A 20,949-nucleotide genomic window follows, 5' to 3' on the forward strand; every position below is an offset into this window, starting at 1 on the left:
TTCTTCTCATTTCAAAAAAAAAAAAAAAAAAAAAAAAAAAAAACTGAAGAAGAAGTGAAAAAAGGGGCTGAAGATAGTGTACCTCATTCAAACCCATCTGCAAAATTGAAAAACCCTAAATTTTGCAGGATTTTCCTCCAGCCAAATTCCGGCAGCAAATCCGCCACCGGCAAGATGACACGCCAACGCCGCCAACCACCGCAGCCCACCGTGCCTACAATGCGGAGACCCACTGTGCCACCGCGACGCTCACTACGGATAAAGACGATAGCACCACGGCGCCCTGGTGGACCTCCGCCGGTCGTCGTTGTCCACTCCACCGATCAGCGGACATCGTCTACACCACCATTCTGTTCAGTGCCGCCACCATCACCTTCACCATCGCCTCCATCCCGTTCGCCATTGCTAGCATCCCGTTCACCATCGTCGCCACTCCGGTTGCCATCACCACCACTCCGCTCTGATCATCAGCGTTCCGCGGCGGACTCCCATGACCCAAACCACCGAAATGCATCCTCGTCTTCCACTCCGAATTCCACTCCACTGCCGCAACAGACCACCGCGGCTGCTGAATCTGTGCGCCCTGATACAGTGCCACCAGTCGCTGAGCAACGTCCAAGGAAAAGGGCTCGTGCCTCCGCTATTTCCGATGGCATCACTTTTCAAAATACAGAACAACGGACGAGGTACGCCACATTACTCAAGCGGGTGATTGTGCCTACGCGTTATTGTGATGAAAATACACTGCGCACTTTAGGCATGTCGGATGAATTAAATTGGATGCTTGAGAATATTGGCTGGAGTTCTTTTGTCACTTTGAAATACCCTGCTTACGAGAAAATCACAAGGGAATTCTTGAGTTCTGTGGAAGCCGAGATATTGCAGGGCAAGGATTGTGAAGAAGGGCTGATAGCATTTAGGTTGCATAATGTGTCTTATAGACTCACTTTAGCTGAGTTCAATGCAATCTTTGGTTTCCCAACTGGAGGTGAAAGGAACTATCCTAGAAGTTTTGACGCTTGGTCTTTTTGGTATCAATTGTCTCAATCAAGCTCTTTTGTCTCATCTGATTCCAAGGAGGCTAATATCCAACACCCTTGTTTTAGATATGCCCACCGCCTCATGGCTCATACACTATTTGCTAGGGGTGATAGTCATTCTGCGGTTCGAAAGTCAGAATTATTATTCTAGTGGGGTATGGTTAACGATGTTCCATTGGACTCAGGAGCTTGGTTGGCAAGGCGGTTTCTCAAGGTAGGAAAAGCATCATCTGGGCAAATAGCAATTGGTGGCCTGATCACCATTATTGCTTTGCATCTTAACATTTCTTTGGAGAATGACAAGGCAATCTCAGGAAATTCCCGAATTGATTTGGAAATGTTAATCCATAATGAGATGCTGGTGAAAAGGGAAGATCACTATTGCTTAGTCATGAGTGCTATCACAGGATTGCAACCTCAACGTCTTCCAAATCCAGAGTTCACCTCAGTGCAGGGTAAAGATAGCTGGACCTTCTCTGCTTCTCAATGCCAAAATCCCCCTCATCATGATCTAGAACCGTCATCTCACATACCTCCAGTTCCTCGGCCTTCTACGGCTGACACTAATGCTCATATCCAGCAGTCCCTTACTGAACTCAAAGGACAACAACTCCTACATTATCAGGAGTTCATCCAATTTAGGGACAATCAAATTCTTCATCAGCAGAAGGTGGAACAACTCTTACAAGAAGTTCTCACCAAGCTCAACTCTAGTCATCACTAATCTTGTGAGTTCTAACCCCCTGTATTTTTTTTTACTTTCCATACATTGAGGACTTTGTAAATATGTAGGCTTAGGGTGTTTGTATGTATGACATCTTACATTTTGCATTTGCATGTGCATTTAACGTTTATATGGAAATGTATCATTTTAGCTTTGAGTTCTATGTTTTGAACAATGATATTTTCTAAGCACATTGTGAATAGATTTTTGATTGCTTGTTGGGAAACTTCACACACTACACAGTGCGATTTGACACTAAGATACTAATGGAAGATAATATTTGGGGAAAAGATAGAAAATATTTTCTGTTAGGTTTCTATGGTGACACTCACTGCACTTGGTTACTGGAGAATTGTCTGTCAAAGTTTATATATATATATAAAAAAAAAACAAAAACAAAAACAAAAAAAAAACAAAACAATAAATTGAGGGAATAAATTGACACCCCTTTGAGACTATATGTTATTGGGGAAGAGACACTCCTTTGAGACTGAGTGTGGCAAGTGGAAGACCCATGCTTAGTTGACAGGTAAGTGTTTTCTAAGTGAGGAACCTAATATAAAATCTTTTTCAGGACACTTCAATGTCAAATATTATCTGCCTTAATGTCTTGTGTCATCCCTCAATTCAGTAATTGCACTTAGGGTCCCAATAAGTTAGTCATTATGCTTGAAATTTTGTGAAGTATGGGCTTAAGGAATATCATTGTTTGAACTGAACTTGAAATGAGATGGTATGTTTCCATTTAGGTTTTATATAATTCTGTGTGCATAATCATTCTGTGTTAGTTGAATTCTCTTTGCTTGAGGACAAGCAAACGTCTCAGCATGGGGTATTTTGATGTGTGAGTACATGTAATTGCATTCATGTCTTAGTTTAGGTCATTTACATGCATAATTGCATTCATTGAAGGATTTAGTCATGGATTATCTCTGTTTCGGATCATACATTGGCATTTTGTGTTTTTATTGTAGATTGATGATTCTAAGTGCCAAAATCACAATTTGGGAAGAATTGATGTACAAGATACCAAGATGAATCCAGAGAGTTCAACAACCAAGCTGTGAACAGTCTCACAACCTGTGGAGTTACATGTGGATGTTGCTTCTAAATGGAGTTGCAAAACAGAAAGTTCAACAACTGTGCTGTGAAAGTTCCCACAACCTGTGGAGTAATCTGTGGATTCACGTAAGAAAACAGAATTAAAGCAGAGAAGAACACAGGCAGAGTGGGGAGTTTTCCATGGGCTGTGAAAGTTTACAGGAGCAGTTGCGAATTTCTTCTGTAACAGATTCAAAGAGATTAAAAATTAAATAGAAAAGGGAGGAAGTTATTGGAGGGGAGTAACCACTCTCCTAAAAAAGAGGAACAAGTGGAAAAAGACCGGGGAGTGGAGGAGAACGTGGAAAGGAGAGACAAAAAGGGATTGGGGGTGGTTTTTCGGATCATCTTCTTCTTCTGTAGCTTTTTCAGACTTTTGCTTGAGTACTTCTCTTACATTATGCAGAACTAATTTTCCATTTTGTTAGTGGATTGATGTAGTGCTTTGGATTATATTTTCTGAACCTTTTTCAATTGATGTTAAGTTCATTATAATTATTCCAGTGTTCTATTTATGTTTTAATGTCTATTCTATGAGCAGTTTCACAGTTGGGAGATTGGGAATTGCTTGCGTTTATAAATAGAACAGATTAGATGCTGTCACAATTGGGAAATTGGGCAGGACTAGTTAGTTTGAATTGAGATATGATTGTTCTTCATGATCTTGTTGAATTTGTAATTGGCCTAAGGGATTGGGGATTCAAATTCAAGGGATACGTTTGCCTACTAAGGGATTAGGGGTAAACAAGCTCTAAATAAACTCAAGTGGATAATTAAAATTTACACATCGATTGAAAAGGGGAGGAAATTATATGAAAAGATATGAAATCAATTCTCTAACATTGTTTATACTATTTGAATTTCCATCACTTGTTTATGTTCATCATTCTACTTGACAATCTTTGTTGCTCAAAATTAAGTAAATTAGTAAACTAGTACTCAACTCATTCAATCCTTGAGGACGATATTTTGTTACTACAATTACGATTGGTACACTTGCCAAACGTACATCAGTCCTTACAACAAATGAAAACTTCAATCATATTCTTTACAAAAACAATGAGTCTGAAAAGAAAATTAAAACACCAAGATGACTAAAAATCCCAAAGTAATTAATTTCTCGTCTCTCACCAGTCTACTGCACTCTAGTCTCATCTGCAACACTATCTACTCCTGTACAAATACGGTCATCGTAGGAAGAAACGACAACCACAACATGCAAGGGTGAACAACCAAAAACAACCTCATAGCATATAACACAGTATAACAACATTATACTCAGACTACAACAAGTCACCACATCATATCTCAACACAGAAACAACATCACAACCAAACCATTTATAAGCCAATGTTGTTTCCTTAGAACTAACCAATTGTTTGCAAATATTGACAAGTGCACCTTTTGTGTAGATAGTGTCATCTTTCTAGGTTTTGTAATCAATAAGAACGAGGTCCAAGTTGACCCTGAGAAAATAAAAGCCATCCAAGATTGGCCAACCCCAAAGAATGTAGGAGAAGTGAGGAGCTTCCATGGTTTTGCAAGCTTTTATAGAAGATTTATTCCTAACTTCTCTAGTCTTGCTTCATCCCTCAATGAGTTGGTGAAAAAGGATGTTACATTCCATTGGAGAGAAAAACAACAAAAATCCTTTGAGCTACTCAAAGAGAAGCTCACTCAAGCACCCATCCTAGCTTTATCCAATTTTTCTAAGACCTTTGAGCTAGAATGTGATGCTTCTGGTATTGGCATATGTGTTGTGTTATTACAAGAAGGCCACCCGATTGCTTACTTCAATGAAAAACTTCATGGGGCCACTTGTAATTACCTCAGAATATGGAGTTCATCCCACATTCAATGTATTTGACCTTATTCCTTTTTTAGGGCATTTAACTGATGATGAAGATCCTCTGGATTTGAGGATAAATCCTTTCCAAGGGGAAGGAGATGATACGCGGGAGCCAAGCACCAAGATACATCAAGGTCCGATTACTGGAGGAATTGTCAAAAAGCTCCAACAAGATCTCGAAGATCCCTCTCCAGAAGGTCAAGTACTCTTTGCATGCTTTGAGTGGAAGCCAGGAGATCAATCAAATGATCCAGCATGGACCAAGCCAGCACAAGGGGAAGGATAGACAAAGATTAAGAAAAGAAGAATAAAGAAGGGTGACCCTCAGCTCACAAACCCTCTTGCGCTCAGCGAATGCAACACCTCCTGCACAACTGATGCATTCCACACCACTCTACGAGTTATAGTGTTGTTTCTAGAACATCTTCACGCATCACACACCTTGCCACGTGGCTGAAGATCTGTATTTTCTTTTTTAATCTCCACCATACAAAGCATGGAGAATCAACTATAAATTCTCTTTTGCTTAGCTTGTAGAAACACTTTTGCTGAATCTGAGAATCGAATTGCAGATGCACTTCCAGCCATTTCTCATGCTGAAAGTCATCTCCCTGTGCTTCCCCCTAATCCCCTCTAGCTTCCTTCCTTTGATGGAGGTCGTGTGAGCTAGAACCCTCTCCAAATAGCACCTCACCAATGCCTCTATTCCATCTTCTTCCGTTGCTGCACCCATTCCAAAGAATTCACGGTTCCAGCATTCTGCAACAGGATGGAGCTACCAATACCACATTCAAATATCATTACAAAATATAAATACATAGAACTGTGAGGTATTACATATATTATGTAATAAATAAAACGGTGAGATGGACATTTTTTTTATAGGGTGATGATATATAAATTCTTTATTTTCTATTTAATACTTATTCAATACTCATCAAATAATATTTTTATTTTGAAATATAAAATAATTTAGAATAAATCAACTAAAAAGGTAAAAAAATTATTTTTTATTAAGTGTTAAATAAGGATAAAAAAATTGAGAAGGGATACATAAAAAATTTCCTTTTCTATATAGGTTTTTTTTAGTATAATCCGTTTACAGATATCAAACTTCACGTTAGTTTGACCCATTATCTATAATTTTTTTATTTTAAATATTGTTAAGTAGGATTGTTTGTGTATAGAATATAACTAATGTTTTTACTTATTATTTTAATAACATATATTATTAATAAATTTAAATTTTATTTTATATTCTATTTTAATATGTTTTTGTAATAGACTTCCTTATTATTTATGGTAAATAAGAAAGTACTAATCTTTATCTCTCTTTTTTTAACTTTTATATATAAGTGTAGTAAATCTTTAGTTTTTATAAGATTCAAATTTAAGATGATAAAAAGTATATATTAAGAATTTTTTTAGGTTTTTTCTAATTTGTAAAGGTTGGCTCTCAAGCTTGCAGGCTTGTAGTTATGCAAGGAAGATCAAATAAAATAACCCAAAAATCCTATTTGTTAAAGTCTCTCTCAGTCAGTTTGTTTTTGGTTTAACAAATGTGGAGTATGTTGTGAATGTATTTCTAACTTAAAATTATAAAATCGGTTTATCCAAGTCATATATGTATCAACTTAGTACCTGCACTTGTCCTGCTGTTTTCCACATGTTTTCCATGACAAACACGACATTATAATTTTGGCAAATATTGATACGTTACCTTTCCTGGTCTATGTCTGTCTATACAAGAGAAACAAATTTCTTATATATATTGGAAAATTTGTTTATTCACTACTTTTTCCTTTCCATTTTTCAAAATGGTCTTAGTGTGTTTGGTTTGGCCAATTGTCGTGGTAATCAATCACAACAGTGTTGTGATAATATATGATTATGGAAAATGTCTCCTTGTTTTTCTTTGAAAATCTGTACTTTGTCCTCTCTAAACAAAATAAAAGGCTTAAATTCTTTTTTTGTCTATATTTTTATCGACTTTATTTAATGTGGGACTCATTTTTTTAGATGCTCAAATGTAATGACACTTTTGGTAATTTATGATCAATATGTGCGTGGAAAGATACAGGTGTGGTTTACGTTTTGGACGAAAATGGCGATAGCTGACAATATGTGGTGGAGGTACGTGGTGGCTGATAGTGGTAACTAAGGTTTATGATGTATTGAGAGGTTGAAGATAATGACTGATAGTATAAACACTATACTCGGCGGATCACCTGAGAAAAAATTGAATAACTCGTTGAACTACTGCCAACGTATACAATCTCTCGTTAAGAATTTAGGTGACATCATAAAAAATTAATAAACTGAATATAAATTATCAAAATTAGAACCACGTTGAACATCCATAAAATAATGAGTCCTATATTAAAAAAATCGACAAAAAAAATAGAAAAAAATTTATACCTAAATAAAAAATACGACTTTAGTCTTATCAATTTTTTTAACATGGAATTAATTTTGTTTAGGATTATTTTTTTCTAGAGTATTTAAAAAAATACCTACTTTTTATCTAAAATTTGTGTTTGACTTTCCACATATATATTTTTCATATACTATTTTGATACAGAAATATGATGTTTTGAGTTATAAAACAATACTTATTTTAAATACACATACATAAAAAAGAAAATAGTTATTTTAAATAAGATGTTTCGGAATATAGTTTTTGTAGTTTTTTAAATGTATTGTAGAATAGAGTTTTTGAACTAGCTCTTAAAGTAGTATTTAAAATGGAAAACAAATTTCAAAACATATTTATATTTATTGAAAATGTTTTATAATACATGCTTTTTTTTGTAATTATTTTAAAATGTATCATTAAATAAAATTTCTGAAAGTAAATGTGTTCGAAAAGAACTACATTTTGTATACCTGATACGCGGGAGCCAAGCACCAAGATTCATCAAGGTCCCGTTACTCGAGGAATGGTAAAAAAGTTCTAACAAGAAGATCCCTCTCCAGAAGGACAGGTCAAGTGCTCTTTGCATGCTTTGAGTGGAAACCAGAAGATCAACCAGATGATCCAGCATGGACCAAGCCAGCACAAGGGAAGGATATATAGACAAAGATTAAGAAGAGAAGAATAAAGAAGGGTGGCGCTCAGCGCACAAACCCTCTTGCGCTCAGCAAATGCAACACCTCCTACACAGCTGATGCATTCCACACCACTCTACGAGTTATAGTGTTGTTTCCAGAACATCTTCACGCGTCACACACCTTGCCACGTGGCTGAAGATCTGTATTTTCTTTTTTAATCTGCACCGTACAAAGCATGGAGAATCAACTATAAATTCTCTTTTGCTTAGCTTGTAGAAACACTTTTGCTGAATCTGAGAATCGAATTGCAGATGCATTTCCAGCCATTTCTCATGCTGAAAGTCATCTCCCTGTGCTTCCCCCTAATCCCCTCTAGCTTTCTTCCTTTGATGGAGGTCGTGTGAGCTAGAACCCTCTCCAAATAGCACCTCACCCATGCCTCTATTCCATCTTCTTCCGTTGCTGCACCCATTCCAAAGAATTCACGGTTCCATTATTCTGTATCAGGATTGAGCTATCATGTGGTATTCAGACCTACGGTTGCTCCACGGCACGCTCCAGATGAGTCCAGTTTCTTTCATTCTATATTGTCTTCACTATTCCATTCGTGTCTTGCATGTTCTGTGCACACTGTTTCATTGAGTTTTTCCTAATTTCCGTAGATTTCAATTGAGTATTTCTATTGTTTCAGCTTTGCTTTGTTTTATTTTCATCATTTTAATCGGTCTACTCCATTGTTTGAGTCTTTTGTTTTGCAATCTTATTTTGTTATGTCTAGTCTTGTGTATCTCGTTTAATTTTGTCAAAATTCTGAGTCAATTTTTGTGCCTAGATAAATCTGTTAGTTGGATTGGATTTTCAATAGAAGCACATCAGATGAGCAATGACTAAAGAGCTCTAGTGCATCTTGAATTTCACCATAATGTAGTGCCAATTGTTGCACTATTTGATTCTGTTTTGAAATTCTGGTTTAAACCATGATTGATGCTGCATTTGTGTAATCTGGTTGAGTAAACACTATCTGCACATTAAAGGAGCTTTGATCAACTCAATGAAGAGCTCAGGTGCATGAATTGTGATACAAATTCAGTTTCATAAATCTGTGTTGTAGTGTGGTTTTGATGCACTCTTTGTAAGTGAATTGTTGATTTGAATCTGTAAATTGAATGCTAAAATTGAGCCAGTACTGGATGAACACTATGAGGTTGTTATACTGTGTTATATGCTATGAGGTTATTTTTGGTTGTTCACCCTTGCATGTTGTGGTTGTCGTTTCTTCCTACGATGACCGTATTTGTACAGGAGTAGATAGTGTTGCAGATGAGACTAGAGTGCAGTAGACTGGTGAGAGACGAGAAATTAATTACTTTGGGATTTTTAGTCATCTTGGTGTTTTAATTTTCTTTTCAGACTCATTGTTTTTGTAAAGAATATGATTGAAGTTTTCATTTGTTGTAAGGACATTGTTTGAGTTTCTGTTTTTCTTCCATGATGATAATTTAAAAATAATTTTGAGTACACGAAGATAACGGTTTTATATTTTTTGCATGGTGAAACTTTTTATTATCTTTTACACGTGGCATCCTACCATGGATGTTAATATCGTCGGTAGTTATAAGGAAATTTTTTCCCTTACAACGGTAGGATGAGGTAAATAGCTTGTTACAGTTATAGTAAAGGCCCTTTTCATGACAAGCAACTATGTCGTCTAGGCTAAGGCGACGAAAGTTGACACAGGTTGGGGTGCCGGCAGGTGTGGGTTGAGGCAGTGGAGACTAAAGAAGTAGTATGTAAACTAAGTCTCAGAACTTAGGGTTCGGGGCAGAAAGTAGTATGTAAAATTCGACCTATGGCAACGATTCATCTAGGAATCGAAGCATAAAATGGTTTATATTAGCGATTCCAATAGCAACCGCTGTCATAGACCCTATCCGATTTTAAATAATTATTTAATTTTCAGGATTTATGACAGGAGTTATTGGGAAAAGGTAGAGATCAAAGTGAACACGACTGTAGCGTGTAGGAGACAACACGTCAACGGCTTCTGGGAGATAATAGCGTGTCGAAGACAAAAAAAAAAGAAAAATGAGAGACTATGCATGAGGAATGGAAAACGAAAAAGAGAAGAGAACTGTGTGGACTAGTTTTGAAACAAGTCATAAATTAGAGATTTAAATATACTATGATTAATGTTGAACTAACCGTCATTGTAAAGTCTTACTATGACGTGGTAGAACCTAAAATTTTAAAATAATAAATTTGCAAATCTTTCTATTTACATATTATTTATATTTTTCTTAACGTGAAACTTTGTGATTCACCATACATTTTTTATAAAGTAATAGGGAAAAGAAATAAAAGTGTGCATAGATATTGATAGACTAAAACAGATTTATTATATGAGAAGCTTCCATGCAAACAAATATTAATCATAAATTGAACTTATCGAAAAAATTTATTGGGGAATTCGGAAACAGAAACATCACAAGAGTTCGTAACAACACCCATCAAACCATGAAAGAGCGTCATCTTTGTCTAGTCAAGCACTTTATTCTCTTCTGCCACCGACTGGACTGTTTTACAAGAAGGAATTGAAAGACCAGGAAAGAATGTCGTGTGTTTCAACCAAGTCACCGGTGGTACCAGAGAAACCGATCAGGACCCACTCTGACAAAACAGTCCCTAAATTGATGGGATACGATAAAACAACGGTGTTCGGACTCACAGAACTATCTGAATAAGCCACCGAGACACTCAATATTTTGGCGGAAGATTGATAGCTTATGCGTGCCTTTCCAATTGATCCTTGATGAATATCAAGTGGCCATGGGGCAGTTGCCACGGACCTAATGGAATTAATGTCAATTCCTATGTGAGGAGAATCAGACTGTGGGAAGTTGGGGTCCCATTCATTTGCAAAGCTATCAAACTCAACAGCAACCACTTGGTTTAAAGAGGTGTTGAATGCTGTTTCGGGGTTGAAAAGTCCGAGGAAGCCACCGGTGGAGTTGTCAGGGAAATCAAAGTCGACTGATGCAAGAAAGAAGGTGAAGCCGTCGCCGTGCAGTGACGCACGATGTGTGTTGACAACGAAGGAGAACTCGGTGTCGAAGTCTGCGAGTCTTCCAGTTTTTGCGTCAGAGAGATGAAGTGGTCCAAAGTATGCTGCCAGGCCAACGCTTTCTTGAGTTGGATTGCCGCTTGTGTCCTTGTTGGTGAGTTGTAACACTCCATCTACTGTCTTGGCATCATCACCCACTAGTACGCTTCTAACACCAGGCTCAAAACTGGGTAGGTTGAAAGAAAACGAGTCTGATTTGACTGTGGAGATTAGCGAGAGGCAAAAGACTGAGAGCATAAGGAAAACAGTGAAAGGGTTTTGAGTTGAAGCCATTGTAGTGTTTCTTGTTCTGAATGATTTGTGAGGATGCTCATAACCAGGCATGCATCTACCTACTTATACGCCTCGGTTTTGCAGGGCTTTCAGAAAAATAACTAAAAAAATTCATTATTAATTTGGACTGTGTAGGCAAACTACATAGTTTTGCCGTCGTCAAACCTAGGCGAAAAGAGCGAGGAACGTTGTCCGAGATATCCCTGTCCTTCAATTCGACAGATTTCATGTGTTTCAATCAATAATTAATTAATCAATTATGTATACATTTTCAATTACCAACATATGGCTCATAACACTGTTAAACTATTCATTATCCGGCCAAGCAAACCACTTATGCATGCCTTGTTATTATCGACTAATAAGATATCACAGTTGTGTGTGTCTGTATATATATATATATATATATATATATATATATATATATATATATGTATGTATGTATAATTGGTAAAGGCTACTGATTAATATTTTACACATATGTGGTTCAGTGCAGTAAACTAAATTTGGCAGTTCCCTACATAAAGGTTCCATATTAAATAATGCAATGTTCACACTAGATCTCTGGAGTATGCATTCCTATAACTTCAAAAGAAGCTTTTTTATTTTTTTTAATTCAACACGAAGAATTCAAGAAGCAGATTCTTCACCGCCTTTAAAACGGCACTGGTGTAAGGTGGCATTGATGGATTTAGCTTCAAGATAGCATCTAAAAGTGTTCTCTCCCATTGAACCGTATAGACGATAAATTATAAGTAATAATTTCGCAAAGACTATTAAATATATCTTAAAGCTTAAATAAACGAACTGTACATCGGTGATCAATCCCCAAAACTCTATTTGCTTTAAAATGTATGAAAATTCTTCGAAAAATTACGAAAACAAGAAAAAGATAAACTTCTCTAAGAAAAATCTTTCAGAATTAATCCTATTCGGCTCAACCTTTGAAATCCTTGCTTCAAATATATTTTATTTATCACTTTATATATGAGCACTATGGAAGTGTACTTGAAATCTTGTAACATATAATGGAATATTTGGATATTCTTGAACTTTGCATAGTTTACAGAGATAACAATTTCTTTTTATGTTGGAAGGCTAGTTAAATATGACATAAACTAGGTGTTACCAAATACCATATATATTCTATTTTGTTTTAAAAGAAATGGCCAAAGACAACGGGATCATGCATTTTGCAAACATTACCAAATGCAGGAGCATATTCCTCAAACTCTCTTTGTTATACCCTGATCGTTTTAGAAAGAGAGATATCCAAAGTTTTGCAGACTATCATGTTATATATGGACTTATATAATCAAAATTTTATAGAATTTCCTCGGATTTTCCATTGGCAAACGGCAGTATATGTCACTTGGGTGCCGTATATGGGAACTTGATTCCAACCTACATTCTTAGCTGGCCAAAGAGGCCTATATGTAACTTCATTCCTCACATTATTGCTTCCTGCATCACACAATGGCTTTCCCAAACTCAAAATCTCTAAGTCCTCTTACCATTCTACTTATCAAATTCCTCGTCCCTTTCCTCCTGCTGCAACATCACAGCGCACAAGCATCCCCGCTGTCCGCCTACGAAACCGTTTCCTTCGGCTTCTCTTTTTTCGAGGAAGATGATATAAACATAGGATTATTGGGAAATGCCTCAATATCTGGTGGGGTTCTAAGGTTAACCAACACCGACCAACTTGGAAAGCCAGTTCCTCACAGTGTTGGTCGAGCAGTGCATATCACACCAATACACCTCTGGGACAAAAACAATGGAAACCTGGCGGACTTCAGCTCTGGTTTCTCCTTTGTCGTGAACCCTAATGGCTCAACCCTTCATGCTGATGGTTTTGCCTTCTTTCTTGCACCGGCCGACCTTCACTTACCTAGAAACTCAAGCGGAGGGTATCTTGGACTTTTCAGCCCAGAAACTGCATTGGATACTTCCAAAAACCAAATAGTGGCGATTGAGTTTGATAGTTATACCAATGACTGGGATCCCAACTCACCTTCTCAGTCTCCTCACATTGGAATTGATGTTGACTCCATTAAGTCAGTGGCAACTGTAGCATGGCCAAGTGAACTTGAACCGGATAATGCTGTGGCACATGCGAGCATAAACTATAACTCTGAGTCCAAGCATTTGAGTGTGTTTGTGGCTTACCCTGGGGACAATAGGAATGCCACTGTCTCTACTACTGTTGATTTGAGAACTGTTTTGCCTGAATGGATCAGAGTTGGTTTCTCTGCCGCCACCGGTGATTTGGTTGAAACACATGACGTTCTTAACTGGGTTTTCGAAGCAGCCTTGTAGATCCAGTCACTGTCAGTTCAAGCAGATTGACCATTAGCTTTCATTATAATCAAACGTTTTCATTCCTAGATTGTGTCAAATTTTTAATTTAATGTTTCTTGGTTTGCTTGATTGGTTTCTTCCGTTCATAACTTGTCTTCCTCTCTTGTTTAATCGTTGGTTTCTTCTCTTCGCTAACCAGCTTGTATTACGTGTGGTTTTTTTAAAACTTCAACCAATATAAAGTTAATGAGATATTTAATATATGATCTATCATTTCATGCCCAGCATTTATGAAGAAAAAGGGAAAATTTCACGTTTTAATATTGTTCATCTTGGGAATTCTTTAATTTTATTTCTGGTTACTCAGCCGAGTGTATTGTTGTAGACTTGTAAAGCTCTTCTGTTCTTGTTGTTATTTTGTTTCCATGTTTAGATGTTTACGAGCATTCACTACGGTGGGAAAGATGTAACCATGAATTTTGGTGAAGGGGGGAGACTTATAAAAAAGTTTTTGGCCCCATTTTTGTTTATCTTAACTCTTGTCCAAACAAAGCTCGGTTTCGGTCTCTGTGGTCAGATGCCGTAAAACAGGTGCTTATATCATTACCCTTAACAACATTCCCTTGTGTTTGCTTAATAAACATGATTTAGGTGCAGTGATTAATTTACAATGTATGGTTTTTCTTTGATCTATCAGTTATTCAAAGAAGTGAGAAGATGGCCTTATGATTTCGTTGGATCGAAAGATTTCATTCCACCCAATCAACGGGGAATAGTGTCAGGAAAACTACAGGTCCAAGATCGGTATAAGCCAACGACTTACTTAGATGCATTTAAATTCTTTTCTAACATATATAAAATATCTTACAAAGAAAATCGTAATAATTCTTGCTTTAGAATAAGGAAAGCTCAACCTGCTAAAAATGCTTACGTTGGACTAGCTTTGCCTGGAAATGCAGGATCATGGCAGAAAGAATGTAAGGTACAATATATGAGTTTGAAAATGTTGTACCTGGACTCAAACTGATAGAAATGGACACTTCTTAATTGAAAATGTTGTACCTGGAGATTACAAATTATATGCATTGGTTCCTGGTTTTATTGGAGATTATGTATATCCAACAAAGATTTCCATCAGACCAGGTAAAGTATCTTTGTCTCTTATTTATGTTAAATATAGAATAGTTTATATGCATGTTATTTTTGAAGAAATTTAAAACATTAACCCTTATAACTTGCTTTTTTAGACAACGAATATTGTGTAATGTACTTGTAGGGTCAAACATAAAGTTGCACTCACTTGTATATTATCCTCCAAGAAATGGTCCAACTCTTTGGGAAATTGGGATCCCTGGCTCAGCTGCAGAATTCTATGTACCAGACCCTAACCCTGGGTTCAGAAACAAACTATACCCCAACAATGGCCTAGACAAGTTAACCAAAACCAATTATCAACAATGTTATAACTTCTATTATATATGCAATCACTTTTTCAGTTTTTCAAAGTATTTGTACTGTGACAGGTTTAGGCAATACGGCTTGTGGACACGTTACAGTGAGTTATATCCAAAATGCGACACAGTCGGTGTTTCAGACTATAATAAGGATTGGTTTTTTGCTCAAGTTACCAGGTAATGTCTAACTTGTAGAATTTTCTGTAATCTTCATCATGAGTTTTCTCCTGAGTTACTCTGATGTATGCAGGAGCACAGAAGAAAAAACATTCATGCCAACCACATGGCAGATTCGATTCCACCTTCAAAATATCACAAAGGGAGGAAACTACACACTACAATTGGCCATTGCAGCCGCTACTGGATCTAAATTGAAGGTATACACACCAATTCATTTCTTCCATGATTGATATTTTGTTTATATTTTTCTGCTACGACTATGGTGGCTAACGGTTTTTGAGATGAGTGATCAGGTTAATTAGGTTGAACGAGGCGAATGCAAAGCGTCCTCACTTCTCAACCAGGCTAATTGTCGATGACAATGCCATAGCAAGGCACGGAATCCATGGATTGTATGAGTTGTATAGTGTAGTTGTAGGTAGTGATCAATTGGTAAAAGGGAAGAACATCATCTATTTGACACAGTCATTTGCCAAAGGTCCTTTCATGGGAGTTATGTATGATTATATTCGCTTTGAAACTCCTCCAACGGCTACTCAACATTGTGCATAGAAAATGGCGGATGAGGCTCCAACCCTGTAGCCAAATTCACTGCCTGAGAACGATACCCTATCCCACAATTTGCACGAAGGCATGCGCAAGAGGAATTTTCTGGAAAGTAAATAGAATTAATAAAGTCATTATTTTATTTAATAAAAATATTTTTCATTATTTTTTTTTAAATTTTAACTATTACTTTGTAATTTGGAAAAGAAAGCTCTTAACCCACTACAAGCTAACCGTATTTTTATAATTATAATTTTTTTTCCTAAAAGACTGAACGGATTTCATTCAAGTTAAGGTCGTTTATTCGTTACAGTGAATTAAACATATTGATACATAAGTGTATATAACATCATCACTTGTAATGTAAGTTATTTTTAGTTTACGTTTTCTTTATTCATTCTAGAACTCTAATTTGTAGAATTTTATTAATGAGAGATATAGTAAAAATGCATTTTTCTATTTTTCTGTTTTTCATTCAACTTTCTTTTTTCAATTTATTTTTTTTTTGTCCTTTTTCTTTCTTTTATATTTTCTTAATGGTTAAGTGTAAAAAATGTTGAGATAAGGTTATTTAAGCAAATCTTGTTTTAAAGTTTAATATAACGTTTAAAGTGAAATAATGCTTAATCATCTAAGACAATATGTTAGAAGTGTTAAACGTTATTCTTTAAAGTGTCTAAACGATCTAGAGTATCTAATAACTAAGATTGTGTAACACATGTCTGATAAGTGCAAAACGTTATAAAGTTCATAACAGAATGTCTAATTGCAAAAGCGTCTAAAAGAAAGTTAGATCATCTAGAACACTTATAATCTTGCTAAACTTTATATCCTAAATGTTTTAAAAGTTACTCAAAATAGACAAGCGTTAAACGCTAATATAAGTATCATGCCTAAACATTTAAATAATGCATGAAAGTACAAATACTCTGGAGGGTTTTCGGAGAAACAAATTCGGAGCAAGAGAAGTCTGGAATAGAGGTAGGGGAACTAACCTTTCTAAGCTTTTATATTATGATTTAGTATTGTTTTATTACTATTCATGTCTTGAAATTCTGTGTGAATACTGTTAATGCTTACTGTATATCTATCTATATTGAATTTCTGTGATAATATTACATGCTTTTGTTTTGAATCTGTAAATAAGAAATTTGTTAAAAACTAGTTGAGGAACACTTTGGCTAAGGAAAGACTTGGTACTTAAGTTGTCCATTGTGACGCACCTCTCTTTCCTAGAAGTCTACTCGACAAGTTTTTAACTTAAATCTTGTTGAACAGATTATGTACCGTTAAATTATTGTGCAATATATCTTGTTTGAATGAAAATTTCTGATGAATTCATGTATTGTGGTAGATATGAAATTATGAATTATAATTGTGATGGTAAGATAGAGGAATCTTAAAAACCGGAGTTGGTACATCCCTGATCATAGAGCAGCCCTGGTCAAATCCAGTAAGTTGTGACTAGTCATATGTACTGGCGTTTATGGTGAGTTTGATTCGTCAAACATTTGATTCTTCTCTAGTGACCATTTATGGTGATATTTTAGAATTGTTAATTTATTTTTTAATATATTCATTTTGTATGATTTTTGTGATGATTGTAATTTATTATATTGGATTTGAATTTATGCATCTGAACATGATATGAGTATTATGGGGAGATTTCGTAAGGGTATAATATGAGTCGAGGAATGTGAGCATGATATGAGTCTCGCGGAGAGATTCTGTAATGCCATGGTATGTGTGTGTATATGTTGATGTTGAGGGTCCTGAGTTGGAGGTTATCCTGATACTCTAATGATCATCCAGTCTCAAGTAGAGAAAGATGAATTATGTTGTGAGAGGGGCAAGAGGTCCTGGTCTATGTGCCGGTTTTGAACATAGTGTTGAGGACTAACCTTGTGGATAGTATGGAGGGCAGGAGGTCTTGGTCTATGTGTCGATTTTGGACATAGTGTTGAGGACTAAGAAGGCATCACAAGTGCGTAACCTCCAGTTGACCGCTCATCAACATATCGTCGGTATAAGTGTCTATTGGATATTGTGAAATGAGTGTCTATTGGGTATTGTGGAAGGAGTGTCTATTGAGTGTATGAGTATCTATGATGTGATTGTTATATGATGGTATAAGTGTGTCCGACATAATTATTATATGAGGTTTGTTGAGTGCATCAAAGTAAATATGCATATTTTATAAATGATTGGTTGCATGTTAGCTCACCCTAATTGTTTGTGTTTGTGTTTGGGTATGTACGATGATCGTATAATTCGTTATACGGGAGATGAAGGAATGTCGTCTGACTCACTGCCAATGAAGAGAAAGATAGAAGAATAAAGTAGAAGAACTCAAGTTATAATTTTGTAGTTGAAATATGAGTTTAAAACATGTATAGATATATATCAACTATGAATTTTTAAGTGTGAGATTACATGATGTTAGCGTAAATGTAATATTATGAATTTTCAAGTGTGAGATTATGGGATGTTACATTCACGAATTCAAAAATAAAATTAGATTTTTCATTAGTTCAAATAATAAATATAAAGAATAGAATACACGTATTGTTTTTATTAAATTTTTAAAACAATTGAAATTAATTTTGAATGAAAAATAGAATTAACATAAATAAAAAATAAATACGATACAAAAAGGTTTAATAGATTTTTCTTAAGACAGTTAAAAATTAAGTTTGATTGAATAATAAAATTAAATTTAACAAAAATAACCAATTATTAAAAAAAATTAACGAGATAACAAAAGTAATAAAAAATTAAAATACAATTTTGATTGAAGAATAAAAATTAATAAAAGAAGACAAATCATTAAAAAAATTAATGACACAAAAAGTTTAGAAGAGATTCTCAAGAGAAAAAAAACGCTTTATTATTAATAGTAACTGAAAATTAAAATATAAATGAATATATATATATATATATATATATATATATATATATATATATACACTAAAAAATATATATAATTAATTTAAGCAAATAGCATACGTTCTTATTTGACTTATTTTAATAATTTTGACAAGAATCAGTTAATTTGATTAAATTATTTGACTTATTTGACAAAATTATAAATTTGACAAGAATCAGTTAATTTGACAAAACTTTACGTAACTTATAATTTTATTTGACTATATTTATAATAATATGACAAGAGATAATTAAAAAATTTAGAATTGATTTTTTAATTTTTTTTCTATATTATAGAAAATATAAAAACGAAATATTTTTTTATAAAAATTAAATCAGATAAAATTTAAAATAAGAACTTCTTTGAGGAAGCATTTACATATTAATTTATACACAAGTTAATTTTGTATTTTTTTTTCATTTTCTCCCTTTAAAATAGTTACAAAATGTTTGTAAAAAAATCACATAGTAATTAATTTTGTAATAAACTAATTTTTGTTTCCTAATCTTCAATAAAAAAACAATATATGATTTAAAATAAAAAATATTTTTTTAATCCTACTATTAAATTTGAGAAACTAAGTTATTTTGATTCTGTAGATAGAAAAACTAAAGAAATGTATGGGATTGATTTTTCTTTTTAATTTGGATTGATGAGCGAAATTGACAACTTAATTAATTGATATATATATATATATATATATATATATATATATATATATATATATATATATATATATATATATATATATATATATATATATATATATATTGTTAGGTATATTATTTTTATTTTATATTTATTAGTTTGTTATTAATTTTTATTTGTATTTTGAATTTAGCCCATATTTTTTCTATTATAAATAGGAGACTCTACGTGTATATTTAACACACAGGAGATTAATTTTATATATAATTTTTCACTATATTCAACATGATATCTAGAGTCAGGTTCTTTTGAGTACACAAAATTCTTATTGCCTCTGCCACTACACCAGCGCCATTGTCTATAGTTGTCACTAATGGAGTTCTAGTTTCGACCAACGATCACATGGTTTTGATTGTCTCGGCCAGGCAACCATCATGCCATCAACGACGCCTTCATCAGAGCTCCTATGTGCTCTTAGCGCCTTTTAAAGGTGTGGATCTGCTCCTTTTTCTGTCATGCATTGTGACACGTCTCAGAGCGATTTAGAGCATCCAGGTCGCTCTTTTTTCTCTTTTAGGTTCATGGTGTGTTCTCACACGTCTCATCTCCTACAACTTCAACAATTGAGTCTACCCTTCCAAGTGCCCTCCGAAAAGGTATACGTTCTACTCATAATCCTCTCCATATTATCTTGCTTTAAGTTATCATAGATTGTCTTCATCTTTTTATACATGCCTTTCGTCTATTTCTTTTGTGACCATCCCAAAATCTGTTATTGATGCCTTAGCCCATCCTGGTTGGCATCAGGCCATGCTAGATGAACTAAGTGCCCTTCAGAGTAATGGAACTTGGAAGCTTGTCCCATTACTGTCTGAAAAATTTGTTGTTGGTTGCAAGTGGAATTTTTCTATCAAAGTTGGTTCTAATGGAACTATTGATCGCCTCGAAGCTCGTCTTGTGGCTAAAGGTTACACACAAATTTTTAGGTTGGATTATGGTGATACTTTTTCTCCAGTGACAAAGATGACATCTGTTCGTTTATTTATAATAGCAGCTCTTCAACAATGACATCTTTATCAATTAGATGTCAAAAATGCATTCCTTAACAAAGATCTACAAGAAGAGATTTATATGGAGCAACCTCCAGGATTTGTTGCTTAAGGGGAGTCGTCTGGGTTGGTATGTCGTCTTCGCAAATCCTTTATGGCCTAAAACAATCTCCTAGGGTCGGGTTTGGAAAATTTAGTAATGTTATGACTAGGTGTGAGGTAGATCATTTAGTCTTTTACCGTCACTCGAGTTTTGGATTTGTCTACTTCATAGTATGTATTGATGACATTGTTCTTACAAAAAGTGATAGTGATGACATCTCTCAAATGAAACAACATCTTCGTAACCATTTTCAGACCAAAGATCTTGGCAAACTTAGATATTTCTTAAGTATTGAGGTGACACAATCCAACGATGGTATTGTTATATCTCAAAGGAAATATGCACTGGATATTTTGAAGGAAACTAGGTTGATGAATTCAAAACATGTGGACACACCCATGGATCCTAATACCAAACTTCTATCAAAACGGGGAGAGTCTATGTCAGATCCCAAGAAATATAGAAGACTAGTTGGAAAATTAAGTTATCTTACAATTACTCGTCCTGACATTTCCTTTATAGTTAGTGTGGTAAGCCAATTCCTTAATTTTCCCATGTGAAAATCATTGGAAAGCAGTTATTC

At 34.9% G+C, this 20,949-nt stretch overlaps 2 protein-coding genes across 2 annotated transcripts; one reads left to right on the forward strand and one right to left on the reverse strand.

Annotated features, from left to right (window-relative positions):
- Window positions 1-10,343: 10,343 nt before the first annotated feature.
- On the reverse strand, window positions 10,344-11,159 carry LOC124827898 (lectin 5-like). Its single transcript, XM_047301074.2, has one exon. It carries the CDS (start codon window positions 11,157-11,159, stop codon window positions 10,344-10,346), a length of 816 nt encoding a protein of 271 aa, XP_047157030.2.
- A 1,184-nt stretch (window positions 11,160-12,343) lies between these two features.
- LOC124828800 (lectin 9-like) lies at window positions 12,344-13,478 on the forward strand. Its single transcript, XM_047302178.2, has one exon. It carries the CDS (start codon window positions 12,636-12,638, stop codon window positions 13,476-13,478), a length of 843 nt encoding a protein of 280 aa, XP_047158134.1. The 5' UTR covers window positions 12,344-12,635.
- Window positions 13,479-20,949: the final 7,471 nt, after the last annotated feature.

Source organism: Vigna umbellata, chromosome 7, assembly GCF_029865625.1.
Source record: "Vigna umbellata cultivar VRB3 chromosome 7, Vumbellata_1.0, whole genome shotgun sequence".
Taxonomy (NCBI): Eukaryota; Viridiplantae; Streptophyta; class Magnoliopsida; order Fabales; family Fabaceae; genus Vigna; species Vigna umbellata.